This window comes from Epinephelus lanceolatus, chromosome 6, assembly GCF_041903045.1.
Source record: "Epinephelus lanceolatus isolate andai-2023 chromosome 6, ASM4190304v1, whole genome shotgun sequence".
Lineage (NCBI taxonomy): Eukaryota > Metazoa > Chordata > Actinopteri > Perciformes > Serranidae > Epinephelus > Epinephelus lanceolatus.
The window spans coordinates 30,031,182-30,049,697 of NC_135739.1; the positions used below are offsets into that span (position 1 = coordinate 30,031,182).

The following is an 18,516-nucleotide window of genomic DNA, read 5'->3' on the forward strand; positions in this document are numbered from 1 at the left end:
GCTTCACAGTGGGAACCAGGCATGTGGAATCCATCCGTTCACCTTTTCTGCGTCTCACAAAGACACGGCGGTTGGAACCAAAGATCTCAAATTTGGACTCATCAGACCAAAGCACAGATTTCCACTGGTCTAATGTCCATTCCTTGTGTTCCTTGGCCCAAACAAATCTCTTGTGCTTGTTGCCTCTCCTTAGCAGTGGTTTCCTAGCAGCTATTTGACCATGAAGGCCTGATTCGCGCAGTCTCCTCTTAACAGTTGTTCTAGAGATGGGTCTGCTGCTAGAACTCTGTGTGGCATTCATCTGGTCTCTGATCTGAGCTGCTGTTAACTTGCCATTTCTGAGGCTGGTGACTCGGATGAACTTATCCTCAGAAGCAGAGGTGACTCTTGGTCTTCCTTTCCTGGGTCGGTCCTCATGTGTGCCAGTTTGGTTGTAGCGCTTGATGGTTTTTGCGACTCCACTTGGGGACACATTTAAAGTTTTTGCAATTTTCCGGACTGACTGACCTTCATTTCTTAAAGTAATGATGGCCACTCGTTTTTCTTTAGTTAGCTGATTGGTGAGAGTGAGTGACAGTGAGAATCTACAATGTAAATAGTCATGAAAATAAAGAAAACGCATTGAATGAGAAGGTGTGTCCAAACTTTTGGCCTGTACTGTATATCTGAAAAAAATACCTGTTTCTGAGCTCCACTACATTTTGACAGTTGTGCTGCACTATTTTTTTTTTTTTTTTTTTTTTAATCGGACCCAGTTTTTATGGCTTATGCCTGTGCCACCGTAGCCAGAGGCAGTATGTTTTTGGGTTGTCCTTCTTTTCGCACATCCCTTTCTCATGAATATGTCAGTGTGGGTTTTCTCTGGGTACTCCAGCTTCCTCCCACAGTCCAAAGACATGCAGGTTAATTGGTGACTAAATTGGCTGTAGGTGTGAATGTGAGTGTGAATGGTTGTCTGTCTCTATGTGTCAGCCCTGTGATAGTCTGGTGACCTGTCCAGGGTGTACCCTGCCTCTCGCCCAATGTCAGCTGGGATAGGCTCCAGCCCCCCCGACCCCTACCAGGATAAGCAGTTACGAAAAATGAATGAATGAATGGCACAAACGTCCACTTGTATTCAAAGATGAACCGATTCGTTTTTGATGGTCAAAGGTCAAGGTCACCATGACCTTTGGTCCATCTCATTCACGTGAACACGGTTTCTCATCAATATCTCTATTGGTGACACTGATTTTGGGCGGCCATCTTAAAACTGTGTGAGTGTATAGTTCTTCTGTGCTGCCTGGTTGAAGATGTGTGTGAAGCTTTGTATTTTAGAATATGTAGTTTCTCTGTAGCAACATCCATATTTGGAGAATTGTCAACTGTATTGGCTACAAATGAGCTCAGACAAACGTCACCAACATCCTTGTTCTTACTCACAATTGCTTGGAAGTATGATGGTGAAAAATCAGCACAATATGTTTGTGTGATATAACGAACTGTTCTGTCAATAACAAAATAAAAGTCCATGAAAAAGTAGTGTTCCCCATTTGGACATTCATTCAAGACCACCAACACAACTAACACCTGTTGAGCTGCCTGGTTTTCCTGCATCTTGACATGATTTTGGATGATGTAAAAGTGGGGAGAGAACGCACAGGCTCTGACAGAGTGACACTTAACTTCATGGTCAAGTCCAACAGATAGTTCTGCTCTCAGTCTTAGTGAACGGCCGAAACTGAGTGTATGCACCCTTGAAAATGGCAAAGCAAAGGAAGTCCTACATTCAAGTGTGGCAACATGATTCTTCTCGGAGGTCTCGGAACATCGGTTACACTCCTGCTTCTGTCCTTGTGTGTTTAGGAATAATAAATCCCTTCACTCTGTTACATCTGGACTTGCATGATAAGAGCTTATATTTGTTTTGTCCTCAATAGTTTTGACACCCAAACACACACACATGCACACACAGTAGTTCATACAGTCATGGCTTTAGAGCAAGTGAGACATAATGCAGAGAAAAAGCTGACACCATTAAAATAATTTAGGCATGACTGACTGTAGTACCTGAATCCACTGTGGCAGACAGACTGGAAAACAGACAGTCAGGAAGACAGACAGGCAGACAGACAGACGGGAAAACAGACAAGCAGACAGCGCTTCTGCTGCCTCAGCTGTTAACATCCACAAACACAGAGGCCCTGTCTCTGGTCTGAACACACACACACTCGCATAGACAGACATTCCTATCCTGTCTTTTAGAGAGGTGGAGGTGACAGCGATCAACTGGAGTCCAGCTGGTTACTTTTCATCCACTCACACCAGGAAGCAAACCAAACAGAGGCTCCGAGCCAGACAGCCAACTAGTCCAGAGGGACACGTCGCCATAAAATGTGTCCAAGTGGCTCCAGCTGATGTGGGAAGAATGAAAGAGTGGAATATGAAGGAAAAAATCATTTAAAACAACTGCTTAAGAGGGAAAATGCAAAATGGCTTCTACAGTACAGAAAGCCACAGATGGACAGAGGTATCATGTGACTGCAGACACAGACTCTTTCTCCCAAGCTTAGTGTTAGCAGGTGGACTTGCTAGATCTCTCGATGTTTAATTTTTTATTTCAAGGCAGAAAATCAACAACTAGGCAGTTCAGAGGCCAGATGCATAAAACTCTGTAGATTCACGACTAAAACTGCGTGTATGCACAAAGGCAGAAAGGTGCATACGCATTCTTTTCATCACGTTGATAAAGCTGTGCATATGCCTGATTCTGTTTTATAAATCTCAGTCACTGTGGGTCAGGGTGCACGCACACGAGCCTCATTCCCGCACCCAAAGTTTGCCATGAACAGACGTAGAAACAGCCTTAAACAGCCACGTGCATATCGATAGTTGTGCCCCTCGAGATGAGAAATAAGGCAAAGAAAGTGCAATTTCACCAACTGTATCACATCTGCAAGGCTCTCCAAGGGTGCCAGAGCAGCTGTGGATATTTGTAGCATCTGTACCGCTAATCATCACATTTCTGAAACAATCAATATTATTATTAAACAGCAGAAGGACAATCAATGATTCATTCATAGCTTTCTTGTTGACTTCATAAAGTGCTTCAATCTCGTCCTCGTCATATCGCCCACAGCTATCAGCTGAAACCGTGAGTAAACCTGGTCTGGAGAACGTGTGAGGTGCGCACATTCTCACTGCAAATTCTTACTTTATAAATACCAGTTTGTGCAGGAAAAGGCGTACGCGTGGTTTTTGTGCTTACACACTGTTTATGCATCTGGCCCCTGGTGTTGGAGCAGTGCAGAGGAGAAGATGAGGGCTTGTACACAAGTACCACCACATATTGATAACTTGTAGTGATGTGCACCAACCTGAACCATTAAGAGAGCCAATCAGCACCGCCAGTCCCTCAAAAATATGCATTAATCAAGCCCCTGAACCAGACCCACTAATTGCAAACTTTATGCATTATAGAAGCTCAACTGTCAGGATTAGAACAGAGACAAGGACAGAGAGAAGGACTGAGCGCCACAGCCTGTTCGAGAGAGAGTGACAGATGGAATGGAGGTGGAAGATGGACTATTGCACGCAATGTTTCTGTAACTTATTAATATCTTAAAAGGGTGCTGCATTGTCATGTTAGGACCCACCTGCCCAAACCTGTGATATTTTCTGGTAACTTCATCCAAACCAGCGCATCAACCTGTCAGCCCTCGCATTGTCTTTATATTGCTGGCTGTGCAATGTGAATAAATTCAAAGAGCAATCGTGCAGGTTATATTACGAATATAAACTGAATAAAAGTTTGAGGTCCGGGCTGCATTTCAAATTACATCATTTTTGCTCTTTCTGTTATGAAGTTGTTGACAGTTGTTGTATTCAGTCATTATTATAGACCTAAGTGCAGCGTTTTGATATCCATTATTAAAGGAAATCAGTGGCAAAGACAGATTTAGAGCCATACTGAATGGAGAAGAGAGGCAAAATGGATAAATGCAAGTTGATCTGATTATAACAATATTGTGAAGGCGGCAAAAAAAAAAAAAGCCAAAATGAAGGCATTTTAAATTAGCTAGCACAGCCACCAGAAGTGACAGTCAAAATCACAGCAAACAGACAGGACATAAGCCACAATAGTGCAAGGACACAGAAGTATGAATGGAAATTGAAGATACAGATGCATGCTGAATAGAAAGATGATAGATGATGATAAGAAAAATGGGGAAGAAAAAGTGAAATATGACTAACTTTTTCAAATGTTTACAAGCTAAATATAAAATCAATCTGATATGCATCACACATAACCTCGGGGTTTAGGTCTGAGGATGAGCGGGACATCCCTCAACCATCTAAACTGAGATTCTGGGAAATGCCATTGTATGAAAATGACTGTGAACCAGGAAGAGTTGAGTCAAAGTGTAGTTTAAAAGACTTCCCAAATGGGCAATAAAAAAGAGAAAAGAAAGGAAGGTAGCAATTAGATGCACAAGAAGTGAGAAAATTCATGATGATAAATATGTGCACACAAATAGGCACTTCATGGAAACAAAGAAGGTTGTGGTGGGCAGATCCTCTGCCATTGTTCTGCCTGTATTTGTGCAAATACGAAGCAGAATACATTTTATCACTTTTTTTGCCCTCCAGAGTTCCTCTCCTTTTTTTCTTCTATTGTCCATATCCACGATATATAATCACTGTCTGGAGGCATGCTTCAAAATGTGTCAAAGTTTCATGATAAATATGAATCTCCAGGAAGTGAAAGCAAGACACTGAAACACATCACAGTTAAATCTAGTTAGAAAACACATAATTGGATGAAGAGAGCAAGAGAGTCAGCAAAGAATAGAGAACTATGTATTGCCTTTAAGTTTAATGTTAAGCCATGTTATTAGTACTTAATAAGCGGACCTGCATGCCAGCACTGACCTGAGACTCCTCCATTATTATTGTGTCCGCACATGTAAACATGTTTACAGCCGCCCGTTATTCCCACTGATGAGAAACTCACACCACATATCTGGACTAAACCGATGTATCTGCATTATCTGATCTCAACTGCTATTGGGTTTTCAGAGTGTGTGAGCGTTGTTGCCATGGCGACACAAGTAATATTCTTCTCCGTGATGTATAATCAGATAGTTCTGAGCAGAATACAAAGACACATACAGCAAAAAGAAAAGAAAAAAAAGAAGCTTTTACCAAGCGTGTGAGCCGTTACGTAGGAGTATATATAATGCTGTGTCAAAAGCAAAGAAACAAACATTTTACATTCAACTTTCTACAGTAGTAGGAGCCTTAGTTATTGCCGGTTTGTGCACATAACAAACCTAATGTCCGAGCTGTAATACTAAAATACCGAGCTGTCTCCTCAATGATGAACGTCAAACCTCCTGGACATGAAGTGTTATTCAGTTCACAGCCTTTGCTCTGATAAAACAAACAAAACGTCTTTTTATTCTGACAAAGAATGAAAAATAATTTCTCTGTTGCTTTGTAAAAATGGGAAGAACTCTGCGAAGATTGACATTTAAAGTTTTTTTTTCTTTCCCTTAAAACTAAGAAATTTTACGAGCATCCGCAAAAAAAAAAACACATGCACAGTAGTATGTGATGAGCACAAAATAAGAAAATGCTAAACGTCCATCATAAGACTGTGTCCAAATCTCATATTACATACCAACTGCACATATACTAATCTTTATAGTATACCCAGTCAAAAGACAATAAAAAAACATACTTTTACATTTTATAGAAACAGGAAAAGATGCAATATGTGCATCATGAAAATGCAATCAAACTGCAACACTGGAATATCACTGCCAATTTTTCCAAAATTATTAAATTTTGTGTTTTGTTTCTGGAGCTGATTCACCACCATCAACCATTAGTTTTAATTTTTTTCCCATCTTGGAGCAGCTCCTCCATTTCCTTTGTGTATTGCATTGTGGGAAAGTTGTGTCCATTGACAGCACACTAAAAAAAAAAAAATCAAAGTTTTTGATACACGTGCTGAGTGATTAGTAGTAACTTCTGTCCTTTTAAGGTGTTTCAAAACGTGCTTTGAGTCGGTATGTAGTATGGATTCGAGACACGCTCACAGTTTGAATCCTTCACGTTCTAATGGCAGCTGGAAGTGGACATTAAGCGGCTGTTGAGTCCCAACAGATCTTCCCGAAAACACCCTAATGCGTCACAACAGATAGAAGAGAGTAGAGAAAGGACTGTGCCTTCATATTTGGTTTAAATGTTAAAAACCAAACCAGATAACTACATTTAAGTCAACACAACTTGATTCAATATTAATAAATTGCCTTGGAATATTATTATATTACAAATATATAACAGTATAGATTTAAAAAAACAAAACAAAATCAGACACGCAGTAAATGTTTTCCTTTCACTCATGTAGTACAATACGCTCACAAGAGAGCTGGGAAACCGTTAAACGTGATATTGTCTGTTACGCATGGCTTTATATATTCTGTATTACACACCGTATTTACACCAGGCTTTTATTTTCTGTCCAGTCTTTAGAAAGAAAGGTCCATTCATTGAGGGAAGCTATTGTAAAAGTCACCACGATTAAGGGCTTTGATTGGTTCAGGCCCTTTTTTTTCCTGATGTACTCCCAAACCTTTGGGATTGAAATGGCTGACACTTCCTACAGAAACAGCACATCAACACGCATAAACACTCACACACATACGCACACGCATACACACACACACACACACACACTCTAATTCTCCTCAGGGGGGAGATATAAAAGAGGAAACCTGGGCAATACAAGGAAAAGAGAAAAGACACTGAAGCGGGAACAAACAGATGTCAGTTCGACTGACTAATCAAAGCGTGAATCTGAGAAGAGACAGAGAGGGAGACACCTTGACTGTAGGACCAGTCCTAAGACAGTTTCAGCAGGCAGACAGACAGGTCGCCTGGCTGCAGATACAAAAGCAGCTTATACGTATAGATACAGTATACTTTAGTTTACATTATATTAGAAAAAATGTACAAGAGAATATTAGTTGAGTACAGTTGACACACTGACTGAGAAACAACAGTTTAAGTTAAAGAGTTTAAGGCTTGAACAGGACAAAAGCAACACCGTGTTTGTGTCTATGTGTGTGTATGTGTGTGTATAAGTGCCAGGATCAAAGAGCACTATGGCTTGCTTTCACTTGAGCCATTTGCAACCCCAGATTCTATTAAACTCAATACCTACTGTAGGGATGCAAAATGGCAGCCACAGAAAGGCCACTAGAGGGAGCTGTGACATCCAGCAGACGCTGTGTGTGTGTGCGCGCCTCCCTCCATAAGCTTTAGGCTTTAAGGTGGTTTGGTTCATACTAGAGCCTCTTCCTCTTAAAGTAGTCAGCATACTGCCCTCCAAGGCCTTGGGAGTGCTGCCCGATGTAGGCGCCATCTGATGATGCCACGTCCTGCACCGCCAGCTGAGGGTACTCCCTCTTATGGCCCCGCGTCTGGTTCTGAAGAGAGGGAAGAGTTAAAGGTGAAGAAAGTGTGTGTTATCATACTTAAATGTTCAAAAAATGTCCTAGACGTTAAAACAGCTAGAAGAGCTACAGTTGCACATGTTGTGTTTTTTAGATTGCAATACTGGAAACCAGGCTCGCACTGGCAATCTGGCAAGTCTAGCAAATGCCTGATGGGCCAGCCCACACAGTGGGTCAAGCGCCATAACCAGCAATGTGGGAAAAAACCTGCCGGCCGTGTCCCACTTGATTTTGACAGGCCGATCTCATTAGGGGCAGCTGCAGTAGTACTGACCGTCGTCACCTTCCTCCACCCCTTCAAATAGATCCGTCCATGTAATGTCAGAGGTCAAGCAGAATTAAACAAATGAAATCAAGGGGAGTTCAAATTGAAAATACAAATGAAATGGCTAATAAAAGGATCCAAAAAGTCAGTAGGTGGAACAGAAAAGGTCAGAGTGAAAAAAAAAATCTCCCAAGTTAACACAAATTATTCAAAAATATGATTACAGATGCCGGTGCAACGCAAAATCCTGCTAGCTGCTGAGATAACATTAACAGTCTGCCAGTACCGAACAAAGAGGAGGAAAGAGTTTATCTGGAGCAGCTGAGCAGCAGCAGGCTGGTTACAGTGGAGAACAGGGGCTAGACGACGAGGCTGCTGCTGAGGATGAGTGACATAACATCGTCCCAGTAGGTGATACTGCTAGTGCTAGGCTAGCTCTTGTATATGGTATATGATGGTATAAATGAAAGAAAAAAAATGGAAAAGCTGAGCTGATGAAGTCTTTTTTTGGTCTTTCATTATGTTTCCCTCCCTGTTTTAATGCAATTGTAAAACTCAATAAATCCTAAATCTTATTAATTCTATTTATTTGTAATTTCCTATCGTCAGTGTGGGAGTTTTTGCAACATTTTTTTTGTTATTGTCGTAATGTGTGTTTGAAACCTAAGCAAACTGGCTTGATTCTTTTAAAAACATGGGAAGAAGAAATGACCCAAAAAAATTAGCAAAAAATTCGTAAAAAGAGAAAATTAAAAACAAAAAAATTAGTAAAAACAAAAAAAATGAAAAGAAAGAAACTTAGAAACAAATAAGGACCTGGAAAGAGTGCTTAAAAATTACAATAATTCTGTAACATAATTTAAAAAATTAATAAATACAATTTTTCCCTAACTTTTTTCATTTTCCCTATTTTTTTTTAACAATAATTTTCTAAATCTTTGCAGTTTGTAGGACATTTCTTACCAAGTTGCTCAGTACCTTTTTTCCCCATGTCTTTGAAAGAAAGCGCACCACTTTGCTCAAGTTTTGAAGTTTCAAGTATTTGCAAAAAGCTTCTGAAAGCAAAAAGAAAAATCATGTCGCTCCAGCTTTCAAAGGGTTGAAAAGAGAGGGAGGGAAAATAGTCCCATACTTCAGGGTTTGACAAAGATAAATACCATAAATACAAGTCTGATGAATTTCACTTGCTGTTAAAATATCTTTAGGAATTCTACTTTTGCTTCTGGTGTGCCCACATGAGCTTCTGTAACATCTGTTTTCACGACTGGGAGCTAACTTACTGTAAGTATGAGGCTTAATAATCCATGAAACACGTGACTTTGAATATCTGTGTTGCATCACAGTGATCAACATTAAAACTGAAAAAGTAAAATGGAAAAAATGTGACTTGTTGTGGATTCTGACAACGATGCAAACATCCTGTGTTTATGTGTTTTAGGTCTAACAGTCTAAAGGTGGCTCTCTCCAGTGAGGGAGGCTGTCTGTACAAACAGACTCAAATCTTTGCAGAGACGAGGCTTAGCTCAGGCGTCTGGATCCTGTCTGCTCACGTCACCATGCTCTCTGCCTCCTTCTGACTCCTTTCCTCCTCTTCTTCTCCTCTCTATAGCTTTCACAGCCTTAAACAATAAGAAATACAGGCTGTACTGTTGCTCTATCTCCGCACCAAGCATGTAACAGAACACATTGATCTACTGTCTCCATAGCCTGCAGCAGAAGTTCCTAAAATCTGTAGGTTGTAATATGGATTAGCAGGATTGTGAGCAGTTTAGCTAAAGAATAATAAAGTAAGACAAAGCTTTAGAGACTTAAATAACTTGCATTCGTAATTAACAACAAGCAAAGAAAGTGGCAGGTAAAAATGCTTCGGCTGTCTAATCCTGTCATCATCTCACAACCTGTATGACATGAGCATGGTGCTGTATTGATAATGTTCCAGTTAGGGTTGAACAGAATACTCGGATTAAACGAGTATCCAGTACAGATAATGTACTTCTTAAAAATATGAGCACCTAACGAGTAAAATCTGTCAATATCTGTACCGTTGACTGAGGGAAATCCTCATTTGGGTAACTGTGTTTAATCTCTTCCTCTAGTGATCAAAAATAATATAAAGCTTAATTCTGATTGTTCTATAAATAGTTCTTTAAACAAAAAAACAACAAACAAATACAGCAACTTCTGATCAACCCATATCAATTTTAGTCTTAAAGAGAAACTTCAGAATAGGCCACACCCACATCTGATTCCCACCTACATCTGACTTAAACCTCACACACACAGTAATGGTACAGATAATTTTCTTGGTTAAACAGATACAGAAACAGATACAGATAATTATGTACTCGCTCATCCCTAGTTACAGCTGCCGCAGAAATGTACATCTAACTGAGTTTATCACGGAGGAAGTTTTGAAATGCGTTAAGCAAACAGCATCAACAAGTGAATCAAAATAGAGACAAATCAGAAAACAGCTCAGACACATGCAGTAAGATGTCTTCTTAAACTATGGTCAAATATATTGTCACTGTCACTAATGCATCCTTTTCTAATTGAAGGCCATCCTCTATCTACAGTCAAGGCAAATCCAGAGCCTGGTCACTATGTCATTATTAATGGTATTAATACAATCACAGCAGAGATCTCTTCCTGTTGCTGCCTCACATAGAAATCCTTTTATCCACTATCCTGTTTGCTTCTATTGTGAATCAGCTATAGAAAAGAGTGTTTCTATTTTTCTTATCGCAAACAACAGTTATGACCAACAGAATTTGAGTTAAAAAAAATAGTCTGTGCTGATATTTATCATATTGTTCTAGGCTTTGTTTAAGGGTTATCTTGTTGACATAAATCCATCCAGTAGTGGTTATTCTGAATTATTACTTTAAATTCAACGAGCTGAACAGTGATCCTTCAGCTCCCAGCTGTCAACAACTAATAATGCCCACTAATATCAGAAGTCATAGAGGAAACACTGAAGTAGTTAGCTGCAATATGAAATGTTTGGATTTTGTCAAACACAATGAAAAAGCCAAAGAGGTCTCCAGCTTCACTCACAGATGTAGGAAAAGTGTCACATCCTGTATTACACACAACAGTGGAAGAAGTATTCAGATCTATTACTTAAGTGAAAGTAGCAATACCATGGTGTGAAAATACTCTATTACAGGTTAAAGTACTGCACTCAAAATCTTTCTTAAGTAAGTTTGTAAATATACTTTGTGCCAAAAGTAAAAGTACTCATTATGCAGAATGTTGTATTTTAGAATCCTATCATATTACTGTAAGGTTAGGGATTCATTCATGTGTGCATTCCTTTAATGTTGTGGCTGGTAAAGGTGGGGCTGATTTTCAGAAAATATCAAACACTGATTTATTAATTCATTGGGGACCATGTTTCACAAAAGCAAAACTATACTGAAACATTTGTTTGCAGACTCCTGCAGTATAATTTTTCAGTCATATGCTCAGTACTTCCCAAACACATCCCTAAAACCTTACTACTTAAACTGAACTGAAAGTGAAACTTGTCTAAGCTCCCATCAAAGCCAGACTCCAATGCTAAGGTTTTATAGCAAAAATGCACATTTGAGAAGTACTGAGTATACAACTGGATAAATGGGACTTGGATTACACTGCATGAGTTGTGTGAAAGTTTGTTAACAGATGTTGTAATATAGTTTTGCTGTGGTAAACGTGGTCCCCAGTAAATTAATATGTTCGCTGAAAAAAAGTTTTCCTCATGAATTCAAGGTAACATGGCGTGACTAATTGATGTACAAATGGTGTTTTTGTGGGTGAATTATGCCTTTAATATACTGCTGGGTAATTTAATCAATGAATATACATTGAAATTTATCAGTTGATTTATATGTTGTAAAGAAACTAATTACTACAGCTTTCAAGTAAATGAAGTGGAGTAAAAAGTACAATATTTACCACTGAAATGTAGTTGAGTAGAGGAAAAAAAACAGCATAAAAGAGAAATACTCAAGTAAAGTACCTCAAAATTGTACAGAACAGTACTGAAGTAAATGTACTTAGTTACTCTTCACCACTGCTCACAGATGTACTCAAAGTGTCACATCCTATTTTAAAGCATACATTTTCTTTACTCACATAATAGTAGGTGTTCCAGTCAGTGGCGGCAGTGTGTGTGTGCGTGACAGGGCTTGGCGTGGCTGCCGCCGGGTGTGGCGCCCCAAGGAAGCCGGGCATTAAAGGCAGGGTGCTGTAGGCTGGGAGCACGGCAGCAGCTGGCAGGACGGCCGGTGGAGGGGCGGCGCCGTTACTGACTGCGTGCAGAGAGACTCCGAGAGGCTTACACACATCTACCTCCTTGAAAAGAGAGAGACACACATACACAAACAAACATTGAATGTTAGGTGGTTAACTGTTGTAAGACTAAGGCTGCAATAAATAATCAAATGGTTGACAAATACTAGTGACAAAATTAGCTGCCAAGGAATTTAACAGTCGATTATTTAGACAATGTCATCAGCTGCAATGTAGTCTGAGTGGGCGGAAGTTCGCTGCATAGATCAGCCTCTCATTGGGCGGAACGAGCCACCCGTTGAAGTCCCGCCCTACCACCTCCGGTTGTGTAGCAGTTTTGAACCGTTTTCAACACGTCCTTTACTAACTTTTGCGGTGTTTGATATTGTGGGGATGTAGCCATTTTTATGATGCAGGATGCAGTGACTTTAACCAATGGTGAATAAGACAAATAATAACGGTACATGTAATTGGTTAAGCTATGAGTTGAGGGAAGAAGTCTGCTAGCCGCTAGGCTAATTTATGCAATGTAAACATGCTTAAGCTAATAATAGGTCATTAGCAAAGAGCAATTGTTTTGTCTCTGAATCTTGACAGTTATTACTGAGCTAAATTTGACACTTTTGTCAAACAATGTTGTTGTTAATCCATGATTTATGGCTGTTTGGAGAAGTTTGCCCTCAGATCCTAAAGCCAGATAGACCTGAAGTTTAAGTACAAACATTTCTGGCAGAAAGTCCTGAATGTTAACTTATCCCATGTGTTTTTTTGTGTGTTAGTAGAGTCAGTTTAAGGGCTCATTTATGCTCAACGTTAAATACGCGTCCGGATACGGAAGGAGCCTTCTGTCCGTGCACCGCGTTCATTTCGTCCGTATTTCTGCACGTTTCCATAAAGCTTACGGATATGGGCCAAACGGAGCAGTACCACCGGGAACTGTGGGGGCAGTGTTGCTGTCACTACCCGATATGTAGCTCTAGTGAGACACGAAGAGGAAATAACAATTCAATTTCTGTCATTGGCAGTACCAGAGAAAAGAATTCTCCGTCCTCCAGTCGCGATGTATTTCACGGCCTCACCGACCACTGCCTCCTACAACGCTGCCTCTGTTTTTGTCTTTTATGCAAGAGGTACATTATCAATATCTCCTCCACAGTCACCATGTTTGTTTTTGAGTGTGCTGTTGTCATAAACTTTTGACGCTGGGCTGCCTCCTGGTAGATATATTGGTTAACATCCATGCCAACGTAAAGGGCGCATGGTAGTATGTGGGCAGTGACGGTAACATCGTTTGAAACGGACGTATACATTTTCGTACATAAAGGGAGCATAAATGAGCCTTAAAGTGAACTTTACTGCACATAAACAGTTACAGTTGTAGGTTGTTTTTTACTTTTATGGCCATAAGCAAAAGGGCTGGCAGCTTCTTTTGTGAATGATTGTGTTATGTAGGCAGAAAATATTGTCTCATATCAATCGCAGGCCCCTACATCGCATCGAATTGAAAACATATCGTGGAAGACTTTGTAATATCGGCAAGTATTGACTCATTTTCAAAAGAAATGATTTAAAATTGTATCGGTGATGTTTAACATGTGCCGCTGCTATGGCGAGTGCACGTTACTCAAGTTTAGAGAACACCAGAGATCATTGATTGGTGTTAGTTGTTGTGGTGACAACAAACTGAGTGGAGCCATAAAAGTGTGTCACACTCACTGGTTTAAGAACTCTGTTTTGGCCTATTCTTACACCTATTGTCTTTACTAAACAGAAAAATACAACCGAACTCCAATCCAAGTTTCTATCTTTCGCCAAACTAAGACTAATGTCACCTTAATTCTTTTATAAACTCATGGTAAAACACACTTTATTTAAACTTGGCAGAAATAAAATAAAACTAACCAAAACTGTCTTGTTAGTCACCTAGTTAGTTTAGTAGTCACCAACTTTATGTCAAAATAAACCCTTGATTCAGAGTTATATGTGAGAACATGCTGATCATATAAAATCATAAAAAAAAAACCCTACTCCAGTGTTTTTCCGAAGTCGATTATTCATTTCAATAATAATAGATCAAAATATTCTTTAGTTGAAGCCCCACTTAAGACTGTAAGTTATATTACAGGGTCCATTTTGTTGACATACTTGACAGTTGACAGTGACTTACCCAAATTATTCATTCATTCATGTTAACCTTTCTGCCCCCTGGTGGCTATTTTGAGACATGCTAATTTCTACAGATGACACACTGAACCAGCATCACTCACTGTCATATGGGCTTATTCTTTTTCTTAATGACAACCAGCTAAAACTAAATGCTATGATATCATGTCAACATGTCTTCAGATCAGTTTAATACCAGAGACCCATCGTATCATTTTCCCCAAGATATCAGTTTCTCCACCAACAGTGAGCTCAGTGGACCAGAATGTGACTCTGGCTGCATCTTCAAGCGAGCCCTTCATACGCTCACGGACACACACACACACATAGTCATTTGCCCTCCTGCAGCAGTAGCAGATAAGCCTGGACCTGGCTGCTTGGGGTGTGCGGAGATGATTGGTATCAGCTGCTGGGTGCAGAGTGATGCGTACACTCTAACAGGGTATCGGTGTCTTAGAAAGAGGTCACAGACAAACTGCATGTAAATACCAGCATGCTGCTCTGAGGGGCCGCAGCTCAGATCATTTACACTGCATCTGCAGGACAGGACGCTGTTTGACTCAGACACTGAAGTCAGGTTTCAGAGAGCTTGTGGTTTGTATCGAGCCCGTTAGGTATCACGGATCAAATTTCCTGATGATATTTTACAAAAATAATGAGTAATTTGTATGCTGGGATTCATAACCTGTGACAATGAATTAGTAATGTATTGTCTCAAACTCATAATTTTGTGCCCTTGAAATAAAAATTGTTATTCACTTATTTGAGTAAGCAAATGACAAGTTTGTATCAAACGTTCCTTCCTGACAAATGCTGGGCTCTTTAGCTCAACTGATGAGAGTCTGTGTTTGTCTGTGACCTTAACAATGAGAACATTTTGGCATTTGTCTCTTCGAACAGCTGTCTGAGGGTTAAGACTTGGCCTCCTTGCTAGTAGTTCAACAACATTCATATTTGCATGGTGATTTAGGTAGTGAAATTACTTCTTTTTGGCCATTTTTGTGTCGTTAACTCCTGAAACTATAAACAATTTTGGGCCATAAAAGGAATAAAAATGTATTTTGTTTCTCCAATGCTTCTCCACTGTAGCTGAACCCCTTTGACCACAATTAGTTAGATATTTTGAGTACTTTTATTTATTAACAAATGTTCACAGAAGTTGCTGCATGTTATTTTAGAAGTTAATTGGCTGACTAAATAATCCTGCTTTGTGCAATAGCTCCACATGGTCTCTAGTTTCTGGAAGGCATGACTAATGGCCATTATAAACAAAAGAAAGGCTGAAAATTCTGCACTTTCTAATGAACACTGAGGTATTTTCATTTTTTAGTTTGTGAACTGTGAACAAGTGGGCTTTTATGCAATAAACTAAATTGTGCGGCACTTTTACACTGGCATTAGGGCTGCATGATTCTGGAAAAAATGAGAATCACGATTTTTTGGCTTATAATTGAGATCATGATTCTCTCACATTTTTTTTCATCATAAAGATTTATTGTGCTTATTTCCTGATACAAAAGGAAAAGAAACAAAAATTATAAATAAATAATAAAAAAATCTCTGGTCAGTAATTTAGCTTAAATGCAACAGCCTGACACTGACCGTAAAAACAAACTTTAGTCTCGTCTTCTCTTACAGCTTTTGAACAATTTTAACAATAATATCAATGCTAAACAACATTTTTCAGAGGTATGTATTCCAGGCCTGGATTTAAGTCATTTTTAGGGCAAGGCCCGTTTGGCCTTTGATAAATACAAATTTATTGAAGCATCACGGCCAAAATGTGGGGCACCAAGGCCAAAACCAATGGTGCAATAACAATATGTACTAATTACATTGAATGAAGACAAAACAATATGTGTTGAAAAACAGTACTGAGTTTATTAAAACTGTAAACTGAACATTTGACTTTTCCACAAAATGCTGTGTGATAAATGTTATTAAAATTAAATTAAAATGTGAACAATTTATAATATTTATTGTTATTGTTATGATAAACTAAAGTCTAAATGGACTAAGAACCCTAAGGTCCCATGAGCTTCACCGGAAGGGGCGTGACTTCGGCACTCTTTAACGCTGCATCGTTGGGAGCGCTTGTTTTCATGCAGATGATGTCCGGACTCCCGGCACGGGCGGGGCCGGCAGAATCACTGTCATTGAAAAATTAGATTGCATATGCATATGAATCGCCATCACGATTTTATTACGATTAATCGTGCAGCCCTAACTGACATGGGACATTTTTTATAGCCACATGTACAGTACATTGTCAATTCAATCACAATGTATTCATTCAGTTTCAATGTAGTTTGAACTAATTTTGTTAAGTAGCTTTAGGTTACCAAACTATATTTTTTCCTGGGGCAGCTTTGCTGTAGTTCAATGTCTTCCAGGGTGAAGTGGTTAGTAACTTGCAAAGCTACACTTTCAAAGTTGCTTCCCCAACATTGTGTGTGTGTGTGTGTGTGTGTGTGTGTGTGTGTGTGCGTGTGTGTATGTGTATGTGTATATGTGTACTTGTACATGCTACACAGTGAGGACCAAAGACCATATTTTAGTAACAGAGTGAGGACATTTTGGCCGGTCCTCACTTTTCAAAGGCCTGTTTGAGGGTTAAGACTTGATTTTAGGGTTCAGGTTAGAATAAGGTGGTTTAGGTTAGAGTTAGGGTAAGGGTTAGTGTTAGGCATTTAGTTGTAATGATTAAGGGTAGGGTAAGGGGCTAGGAAATGCATTGCGTCAGTAAGGGGCCTCACAACAACAGAAGCACAAGAATGTGTGTGTGTGTGTGTGTGTGTGTTTATGTGTGTACCTTGCTGGCGTAGGCCTGGTTGGCTGTTGCAGGTTGGGAGTAGTACTGAGTGACCGCCTGCATGTAGGAACTATAATCTCCGTAGGTCGACACCGGTGGAGCCTGAAAAACAAGAAGTGTCATTACCAATTTCTGCAGGGCCAAATGTTTAAATTATCTATTCTAACTTTTAGGTAAAGATCAAGGAATCTATCTGTAACCCCTTATGCACTGCTTTTTCAAGGCGGGAATGTCATGCTGCTATTCCGCCTTGCCATTCTGTATAAAAGGTATGATCACGGAATGGAGGGGCAGCGTTGTCTCACTTTTAAGCCTGCAACAGAGGTAGTAACAGCGCCAAAATGCTATCTGTGTAAACTGGACTGCCAGCAGGACAGGACCATGGATGGGTGTAATGTTTTATCTGTTACGTGTGTGTGATGTACCCCCAGTAGATTTAAAAAGCAGCTAGCAACAAACTAAAAGGAGAACAGTAGCCAAAAATGTCCAGAAATTGGGGAAAGCCCAAGGTTCGGGAGTTCCTTACCCTGCAAGCACAGGACAAGCTCAGCCACCATATATATGGATGGTAATTGATTATTATTGCCATGTTAATGCTATTGTTGTTGTTTATAGAGCGCTGCTGACATGTATGTTATATTTCACACTAGAGGCCAACGCTGTTGTGTTACATGTCACACCTGTCAAACTCGTCACACCTTTTCTGCTTCAGGAATGCCGCCATGCTGTCTAAAATCAGACTCTGGAGCAGAATCATGCTGCTCTTGTTTGGTTCTGTGTACAAAAGCAAAGGTGGCATAAAGAAGGGACTTCGTAGCGGCCCTATAGTGCAGTCTCTGTGTGAGAAGGACTTGTATCTATTATTATTAATTAAAAAGGTAAAAATGGAAACCAAAGACGCAAACATTCGGTGAAGCCAGTGAAAATGAGAATGAGCTTCAACAAAAACATTTTTTCTGTAGTTTCAGTGGGAATTTTTTAATGATTTGGATTGATTTTGGTTGATCTGCATCATCTTTAAGTGTCTTCTCCCTGTTTATCTCTTCACTTTCTGTAATTGAGAACATATTCTGAGCTGCCTTCACCATTAGAAGATCCTGTTTTCTGTAACTGGAAATGAACAGTGCACCAAAACTTCATGTGTGGAGACACCAGAAAAAACAATTTCAACCAATCTGAATGAACCATAATTTTGCACGTGCAAAAAAAAACACACAATGTGTGTGCGTGTGTGTGTGTTACCTGTGTGTGCTCCTTGCTGTAGTCTGTGGCCGTGCTGTCCTGTGGAGCAGCGGTGCTATAGGTGTGAGCTTGTGCTTGGTAGTGCTGGTACCACTGCTGCATGGCCTCCTATGACAGACAGACAGACAGACAGACACACACACACACACACACACACACACACACACACACACACACACACACATCAGCAATCATCAGGTGCAGACAGATGAATGTTCGCTCAGTAATTTTCTTGTCTTTGCTGATTTCTTTTGCCT

The 18,516-nt window shown here is 39.9% G+C and overlaps 1 protein-coding gene across 1 annotated transcript in view; it reads right to left on the reverse strand.

The window, feature by feature from the left end:
• Positions 1-538: 538 nt before the first annotated feature.
• Positions 539-18,516, reverse strand: part of raver2 (ribonucleoprotein, PTB-binding 2) — a 129,550-nt gene continuing 111,572 nt past the window's right edge. The window contains exons 13-16 of the mRNA XM_033621981.2: positions 18,260-18,367; positions 17,018-17,119; positions 11,887-12,105; positions 539-7,475 (exon numbers count right to left, since the gene is read on the reverse strand). Coding sequence (XP_033477872.1) covers positions 7,335-7,475; positions 11,887-12,105; positions 17,018-17,119; positions 18,260-18,367 — 570 coding nt within the window. The 3' untranslated portion in view covers positions 539-7,334. The remainder of the gene's footprint in view (positions 7,476-11,886; positions 12,106-17,017; positions 17,120-18,259; positions 18,368-18,516) is intronic.